Source organism: Dasypus novemcinctus, chromosome 20 (assembly GCF_030445035.2).
Source record: "Dasypus novemcinctus isolate mDasNov1 chromosome 20, mDasNov1.1.hap2, whole genome shotgun sequence".
In the NCBI taxonomy this organism is placed as follows: Eukaryota; Metazoa; Chordata; class Mammalia; order Cingulata; family Dasypodidae; genus Dasypus; species Dasypus novemcinctus.
In genome coordinates, this window is record NC_080692.1 from 30167704 (window position 1) to 30177484 (window position 9781).

A 9781-nucleotide genomic window follows, 5' to 3' on the forward strand; every position below is an offset into this window, starting at 1 on the left:
AGCAAGGGTAGAGATAATCATTGAAATATGTGTAATGGCAAGCTAGCACTTCATAAATAACTGACAGACGGCTTGGTTCTTTTACTCCCTCTCAGGTAGGTTTCTCTTACCTGGATAAATGCACAACCTTGCCCTTCCACCTCTACTGTGTATTGTCCATGCACTTTTGTTATTTCTGAACGCTGGACCAGAAAGCGGTTGTCCCTGTTAACCTGGAAAATCTCACTGGATTCTTGACTGCTAAACGTGACCATGACTTGGTCCTTAGAGAAGGTTAATCTCATGTAGCAGCTTATGGCGAGAGTGTCCTGTACAGAATGTTACAAGGAATTACCTGATTTCTGTTATGAAATGATATTAGTTGTCATTTGATCATCATGTTTAAATCTATCCATAGAAATAGTCCTAACCACCCATTTCTATCCATAGAAATAGTCCTAGACTACCAAGAAGCAATATCCTTAACAATAGGAAAACATATTTGCATGTACTTAAGAGTGGCTGCAATTTAAGTTAATTTCCTTCAACTATTCTTAATTAGATTTTAGTTTTCTAAAGGACTTTCATAAAGTATCATCTCTGTTACTGAAAACCTTTCAAATCTTTCCTAGTAGTTAAGGTGTTCTCTACTTCAGTGATGTAACTGCTGCCTTGGATGATGCTCAGGTTCAGTCATCAAGGAAGATATGCCATTAGGCAGAAAGCATGCTGGGAGATTTACTAACAGATGATTTCACTCAGAACCTACGCCTGAATAAAGGAAAGTAAGGAGGAAGTGAGGCGTTTCTCCTGAGAATAAAAGAACATTTCCTTGCATTTTCATTTGTTTTCCAATTAAGGAAAGACATAAATCACTGTTTCCTACACATTTCTCCTGTTAGCCATTCCTGTCATTTGCTTTTCCCAATGTGTAGGCCATAGAAATCGAGAAAAATTCTTCACCTTTGAAGAATATGTCATTTGCAAAAATGAATTCATGTAAACAAGGGTTAAGAATTAGCAAATAACTATGATTATTAAATCATTACATAGATGCCTTTATATTACACAATAGCAAAAGGTGAATACCTGAAATTATGGAAGCTGCCTAGAGTGGGCCCACTTCACCCTTGTGTATGCCCTCTGTTGTGATGGAAGTTCTAGACTGAGGTCAACCTTGTGTATCCTGACTATTGGGATGGTGACCACTCTACCCACTTCTGCTTAATATCCATATGAGAGACCTTGTTCTGTATTCTCCTATCCCAAATCCTTGTGTCTGATCCTGGTTTGCTACCTGACCCCATCCATCCTGTCTAGCCCCTTAATGTTTATTAATGAAGGAGCCTGTGTTCAGCTCCACCCACCCCAATTAGTCATTGGCACCCTGATGTTACAAAATATTAGAATTTCTGCAGATCAGGAAGGCAGTTTTGAGTCACGAGGCCACTGTGTTCCGTTGCTTGAGCAAACAATAAAACTCTTTCAGTCTTTGAAACCCCCATGTTTCAGGAATTGGCTTTAAGATGAATGGGGAGGAAGGAACCTGCATTTGCTCAGTATCAGTTTGACCCTAGTACCATCAGATAATCTAATTTACCATCAAGACTCTCGTGCTTATGACAACACTCTCTTTTGACTTATATTCTATCTTAACTATGTAAATGCAGAGATAGAAATAGGGCATGAGTTCTTTGAAAAGGGGACCTCATTTCACTCATTCATATAGAGACTTCTAGTACAGTGCCTGATACACAAAAATAGCTCAATAAATAATTATTGAATAATAAGATAGGATTTACAATATCAACTATTCTGCACTTCAGAAACATTTTTCTGTGATCATTTTTGCTAGATAAATTATTATCAAGTAGCATCTTCTGTCTTAAACACTTGACATTAATATCTGACCCACATCCATCACCTGAGTGGAAGAGAAGCCTCCATGAGAATTCATCTGCTGGGCAAGCCACCACACAATCTTGCTAGCATACACAAGGTCAGGAATTTTTGGGGAAATAACAGCCAACAGCACATAGCAAGTCTTCTCAATCTCAGCGGAAGGTGCCCGAGGAAGGAAAGAGGAGGATTCCTCCATCTTGGGTTTCTTTGCTCTTTCCCAATGTATTACATTATCTGAGTAAAAGGGAGAATTTTCACACAGTGTCTATAAACAGCAGGTGATTGGCAATACAAAGGATTCATTCTTGGCTCAAATAGCAACTTCCTAAGATCAAAAGTGGTACGTTCCTAAGTTCCAAAAGCCCTTGTTATTGTCTATGGCATGGTCACCATGCTTGATTTCCTTTATGCCACTCATTTGAGACGAAAATGGCAGAAAAGAGAAAGACACAAATAGAAAATATAAAATGATCCTTGAAGATAAAGGGCCACTGAGAAATTTCATAAGAGAAATAGAAACAGTAGTGATGAGAGGATACCTATATACATGATTGCTAAAAATTTCATTATTTTGTTCTCAAGGTCATCTCCATGAGCAAAAGCTGATACTACTTACTTGTTTTTGTAGCAGATTGATCCAGGATCTTAAGTAAGGATTCTGCTTTCTCCTCGTCTCCAGCTATTGTGAAAACATAAGCCAGAATTGCATGATTATAGCCATTAGTGACACCACTTTGATATGCCTCCTGTAGGCAAAAGAGCCCATTCCGTAGAGCAGGAAACTAGTCAGAAAGAAGAACATATTTTAAAATAATGTCTGAACTCTTTATAAACTTGCTACATATTTAAAATAATCATTCCTTGAAATGTATATAACAACATATCATTGAATTATATTTTACACAAAAATATGTATTATAGTTCAAAAGTACAATTAAAGTAAATGTCTAATGACATTATTAGTACCTGAAAAATTAAATTTAAGTAGTAATAAAATGGTAGTTTCTATAATTGAACAGTAATGTTTTAGTTAATAAGATAAATTTCTTTGGTGAGGCAAAGCATATGAATTTATGATTTGACCTGAGATGTTTACTCTTAATACCTAAAATTGAGGCTTATGTGCCTAAAGAGGTCCCTAAGGATGGTTTTTGAGATCACTGAAACCAATGACCCTGAAAATTCCTAGTATCTTAGGTTAGGAATAGATTTTAGAATGAGGTTGTCTGATTGATGTATTGGCAGTTAGTCAGGATGAGCCATGCTCAAGGTGAAAATACCTGTACAATGAATTGGTTAGGGAACCAGAATCCTGGGCTATGGCTATCCTTTAGGTGAGGTGCTTCATTGGAAATTCGTCACTGAACTTTAGCAAATACATAAATACTTGAAGTTGTAAGAAAAACTTGTGTACGTGTGCATATGTACATTCCCCCTAAGGAAGAAGCCAATAGTGTTCATCAAAAGTATCTCTGTATCAAAAAAAGTTGGGATCACATCAATTTAAAGGGGGTTAATGAGTTAAGTGCTCGCATTTTCATCCTAAGAATTTCATGTCCCTTTGAATCCATAGTCTATTAGATGTGCAGTCAGGTGACTGAAACCACGAAGTGATGGTAAGACATACAGTGAGACTGAGGCCAGCTTCAAGGAACGCTCCAACAATGTAGGCAGTGAGTGAAAGGTCCTTTTCATCCCCAACCTCGGTGCAAAAGAGCAAGAGTCATATAGACAGGAGAGCACAAACGAACAGCTGCTCATATACAGCAAAACTATGTGTGAAAGAAATCCTGGATGAATCCCACCACTCATAAAATATGTGCGAGGATATGCTTTTTAAAGTAGATGATGACTAGCCATGATACCCGAGCAATAATCCATCAAGATCCAATGTTATAATAAAATAAAACATGGCACAATTAACCTCAAGGAGGCTTAATGACATATATAAGCTTATTTATGTGGCCTGGTATTAAACATGTAGTCCAAGCAATTCATATGATAGTATTTGACTCTGTCTGGTAATAAGAAAAAAACAAACCCCAAATAGTATCTGAAGGGATGGAACAGAAAGCTGCTGTGAAGTTTCCTGAAAATCCCCTCCCTAGGAGTTACCTTATTTCACACATTGTAAAATTAGAAAGACATTTATAAATTACATGGTTTTCCAATTGTGTCATAATCCACGGGGGTATTCAAATTTACATGCACCAGACACACAAAGGAGTTTCTAATTCAGAAAGTCAGTAATAAAATACAGGGTAATGAATTATAATGTGCGCTATGCAAATAGCATTCAGGCTGGCATTTGGGATCCACTAATCTAGTATAAACCCCTCATTTTTCCCTATTTAAGCCCAAGGTAGCCCCCTCTTCTGCACAAAAGAAAGTTTCTCAAGGTGCAAAAACTGCAGATGGTGGAACTAAAATAAGATATGGGGATATGGAGCACACAAAGTTTGGAAAGTTTTATCGCCATTCTTCTGCAGTATAAGTTTTCAATTTTCCTTTGCATCTTTCTCTCTCCCAATATAACACAACTTTTCCCTCCCTTCTTCTCTCTCTCATAATTCATTAAGAAAAGAATTGGGTAAGCTTAGTCAAGCTAAGCACTGATCAGAGATGAATCCAATAAAAAAGAGAGATGTGGAGAAGATATTTTAGAGAAGAACAAAGACAATTCTGTGCATCTCCCACATGAGAACAAAAGTCTTCTCCATTAGGGTCTGCCCCCTGTGAGGAGTAAGTTTGGAATAATTTAAAGACATTTTCCCACATGACTCAAGACTAAAGTGATTCAAAGACATTCTGCCTTAAAATTACTTACCATAGGTAGTTGTTGTTCATTTTTTAAGGAAGTACCAGGGATTGAACTGAGGACCTCTATCGTGGGAAGCACTGAACTACATCCACTTCCCTGTTCATTCATGTTTTCAGGTGGATTAGTTTAATATCTTTTACATGCCCAAATCCAAGAATAGGAGTGGTAATTATGAAGAAGGGAATAGAGGAAAAGCCCAGGATATTCAGGCATATTAGGGCATCCAAAATACTATGATTGGGGATTTTGAGCATTGAGAGGGAAACACAAAGTTTAGGGTATAAAATAAACAGAAGACAGGTTGGAAATGGACAATCTTTCTGCAAAGAAAGGGTGTCCGAAGGAAGGGCGAATGCACAGTGATGTTCCTAAACATTGTCGGAGTCTTGTTCGGTGACCCAAGGTATCGGGAATGAAAGACAAAGAAAGACTGGGTTCAGGGGATCTGAGAGCATTGATTTCTCAAGCTCATCGGACAAGTTTATTGAGTTGAGGGGCTAGTATATATACCCCTAACCTACGTGACATTCAGCAAAAAATCAAGTTACCTATTACCCTTACCTCAGACTATATTAACTAGTGATTGATGAAAACCCAACAAACTTTACTGGAACTATTATTATAAGAATCAGTAACTATACTCATAAATCCTGTTACCCAGGTTGTTCTGTTCTATATGTATTGTTCTGCCTGCAGGTGTGCTGACCCAGCCAAGACTGTGCTCCGCACCAATAATCATAAGGGACAGCTTGACTCAGTGGTCAAGGAAGTAACTTGCTTCCATGGAAACGACATGCCTTTGTTTCCCACAAACATGAACAGAGAAAGGGTGGGTTCTGCTAAGGGCACAATTTACCTCATTTGTGTTTTGTCCTAGGGCAGGTTTTGCTTTTCTGTGCTTCATTTGGAAGGTATTGGAAAAGTTTGCTTCATTGAAACAAGGTTAATTTCTAAATCCTCTCCAAAGTTTCTCACCATCCACAAATAGGAATGGATTATCTCCTCGAGGTCCCTTCCCTTAATGTGTAATTTGCCTCCAAATTTATGAATATTTCCTCTCTAAGAGCTCTCTCTCTCCTCCCTGCCCTATCTACAACTTATTTATTGCAGGAAACTGGTAGCCTGGAGGACTAAAGACTGAGCAAGGCAACAAGGAGATTCATGAGGAGTTATAGCTTGGCTGTGGCTAAACATGGACACAGCAAGACTGAGGCTGTTGACCAATAGACCACCAGCTCAAGGTTTAGAAAGAGTAATATCAAGATATCCACGTGCCAGATTGGGTAGACCAGAGATAAAGAGTGTAGGCAATGCAAAGGAGTCAAAGCATAGAACTCTGTTAATCTCTCACCTCCCAGGCATTGCTGAAAGGTTTGCCATCACTTTTAAAGCAGCCATCTCCTTTCTGTTTGCTTGAAAGCCAGATTAAGGTCTGTTTCTGAGTTTGTTCATCAATGAAAACGTAATCCTTCATTCTCTCTAATGTCTTAAACGTAAGAGCAGTGAGCCTGTAATGGACGTGACCAGAGTTAAAGTTAGGTGAAAAAGAAGTGATGATGTCAGCTTCTCAAAAGTTTCATTGCCATTATTCCCTTTGGGTAATTGCTATTAAGTGCAGAAATTATTTATTGCATCCAACTTATCTAATATTGACTGGAACCAGTCTTTATTGATAATGGATCTTTTCTTTGCATCAGTAAAAAGTTGTGAATAGTAATAAACACAATTGGAGTAGATAATTTTCAGTATGCTTACATGCAAAGTTATTGTTATATAGTCCACAATATTATCCATACATGGAGACAGAATGGGTGTAATTAGATATTTGGGGCCTTCTTGTCTTATTAGTTCAGACTAAAATGTACCAGTTTCCATGAATTTAATCAACTGTGCAAAAATGGGGAGTCATCATTAAATGACCAGACAGCTAAGCAAGTTCTCACTACACTGTAGGTAGATAGTTGCATTATAATTAGAACACTCAAATCTTTTAGTTTTATTTGATTATCTTCTGTAAATTCACTTTGAAACCCACTCTTCTCCCCAAATCTGCACTGGTTTAATCCCACCAGCTCTCCCCCAAACCCAATTCATATCATTATTTAAAATACAAATTTTATATCTCACCATATGCTTCCTTTCTGATTACTATCCAAAAAGACACTCTATGAGCCATCAGGGTGTTTAAAAAATAGCTGCTTTTGATAACCTGAAATACAACATTGAAGGAAAGGATTTTTTATCACATGGGAGTTAGAAGAAAAAGAATGGTAAGAGTGAACCCTGGTCTTTGGTGTTAGATACGTTACTGGGATGAGATGACCATTTAAATTTTAATTGTTAAGATTCAGGCTCTCTATCCATAAATGGAAAAATACAACTTCTACCTTATGGAGTTTTGAGGACAAATAACATATAACATGTGAATATACCTAGTTCAATAACCGGCTCATATTGGCTTAATTATTGCTTAATATCCTTTCTTTAAGATTATTTTAATTGTGTTACCTTTACGAGAAGAAAACCCAAAGAAATTATACCCTTAAACTCTTTTTTTAACATCACATTTTACAAGGTTTATATGCCCTCCTTCTATATACAAATCCAATCATTTCACTGCCAAGGAACATAATTGATCAGGCAAGTATAGAAGTTGGTGAATAGAGCAATTACAGCTACTCTCGATGACGACAGCAACAACAAAAACAACAAACAAGCTATTTTGGCAGAATGTTATAAGTTAAAAGCTGTGTATAATAAAACCACTCTTGTATTCCACCTGGCACTCACTATCCACCCCACACCCCCAATCGGTTTATGTATCTTTCATGAATATTGCTCATTGCTAGAATAAGATAAGATCCATCTATCTCTTCTATCCCTATATTTTCTTCTATTCTCTTTCTATTCTGGAATATTCCTATTCTATTTCCTATTGCATACATGTGTATTAGTCAGCCAAAGGGGTGCTGATGCAAAATACCAGAAATTGGTTGGTTTTTATAAAGGGTATTTATTTGGGATAGGAGCTTACAGATACCAGGCCATAAAGCATAAGTTACTTCCGTCACAAAGCCTATTTGGAGCAAGATGTCTGCTAGGATACAGACTTCCTGGGTTCCCATGTACCTGGGGCTTGCTTTTCTCTGGGTTCAAGATGTCTTCCTTCCTGGGGCTGGCTTCTCTTTCCTCTGTGAACTTACTTCCCAGGGCTCTGGTTTAAGTCTTTAGCATCAAACTCCAACATCAGAAACTCTCGCATCAAAAGTTCTAACTCTGTTCTTTGCCATGCCTTTTATCTGTGAGTGGGTGGGGAGTAAATGTCCTAATCGTAACTCAATCACGCCCAGGTACAGATCAGATTACAAGCATAACCCAATATTTCTTTTTGGAATTCATCAATGATATTAGACTGCTACAACATGAAAACACCAAGTAACCTCATTCACATAAAGAGAGAGATAGAAATGGGGATATTTTGTCATTATAATATCATTTAATTCTTTAAGGTTCTAAGACATAAGCTAAAGGTCATATTATAATCAACTTTTAAAAATAATTTTAATCATCTACCAGCTGATAAATCGAATATGTTCTTTTTAAATTTTTGAAAGCCAAACACTGGAAACAATTTCTATTGCAAAAGGATTTGGAATTCAGTTATTAGGATTATTCAAGTCTTAGTTTCTATGATGTATGCCAAAGAAGTTTACCAGGACACAAAAATGACTACCAATTATACTTCTTGCCCTCTTACTTAGAGACAGTTTTTAACCCAATATGCTCAGAAATTTGGGGAAAATTGATTTATTGTTTATCTAAATATGCCTTTGTTAATATAAAATCTCATAAAAGGCTTTATTTTATTGTATACATTAAGTATATTTTCATTAAAACCACAGACCGGCACATCATTACATTTATTGTTCACCAAATAAACTAATTTTCAAAGTCACTCATCATATCAAAATAATCAATCCAATTAGACAAATTTCTTAAAGGAAAAATATTACTCCATTTTCAGTTCAAATAAACTCACAAATAAACGTCTCTATGACAATTGACTTACTTCTAATTCTACGTTAAGGCAAGGAGTCTTCCTGGGTAATTGTTACTTAACTTAAGTATGACACCTACACTTGAAGTTTTCTTTTTATGCCCTGTTCTTATGAAACTCAAAAGCAATTCGAGCATTGACAACAGTTGGAGGATCAAAGAGGTGGTATTTTTTTCTATAACAAATCAATTTTATTGATTCATATTAAGCAAGCATAAATCCATCCAAAGGGTACAATCAATGGGATTTGGGGTTATCACATACTTGTGCATTCATTACTTCAATCACTCTTACAGCACTTTCATTGTTCCAATAATAATGATAATAATAATAGAGAACAACAACCAAAACTCATTACCTCTCAATCTTCTTTATGCTTCCCCTACCATACCTAGCTGCTATTCTTTTCCTTCTGTCTAGTGTAATTGTGTTTATATTTTTGCTTTACATGAGCTTTTACTATCTTATAGAGTCCCTTGTTACAGTTTTTAGCTTTCCTTTGGGTAATATACATGACCTTAGACTTTCCCTTTCAACTACTGTCATACTCAGTGTCATACCTAGCAATGCTAGTTACAAATACTGTGATATGTTTTAATCATTTCCAAAGATTTACAAACCTTTTACCAGTTCCACATTGATTAACCCTTAGCTTTCCATTCTTTACCCTCCTGTTTTCGGGTGACTTATATTCTAATGATAAACGCCATGAGTTTACACAATACATTTAGTTCATAATAATGTAATCATACAGTATTTGCCCTTTTGTGCCTGGCTTGCTTCACTCAAATAATGTTCTCCAGGTTCATTCATGTTGTCACATGTTTCATGACTGCATTTCTTCTTATTGCTGCATAATATTCCATTGTGTGTATACACCACAAATTGTTCTTCCATTCATCAGTTGATGGACACCTGGGTTGTTTTCATCTATTGGCAATCGTGAATAATGGCAATATGAACATTAGTGTGCAATGTCTATTTGTGTCTGCTCTTAGCTCTTCTGGGTATATTACACCTAG

General features: G+C 36.6%; 1 protein-coding gene across 1 annotated transcript; it reads right to left on the reverse strand.

Moving 5' to 3' along the window:
• Window positions 1–1831: 1831 nt before the first annotated feature.
• Window positions 1832–4810, reverse strand: LOC139437100 (ovostatin homolog 2-like). Its single transcript, XM_071210252.1, has 4 exons — window positions 4709–4810; window positions 3509–3583; window positions 2498–2663; window positions 1832–2115 (listed from the first exon to the last, which is right to left on the reverse strand). The coding sequence occupies exons 1-4, from the start codon at window positions 4808–4810 to the stop codon at window positions 1865–1867; spliced, it is 594 nt and encodes a 197-aa protein (XP_071066353.1). The 3' UTR covers window positions 1832–1864.
• Between the last annotated feature and the right edge of the window lie 4971 nt (window positions 4811–9781).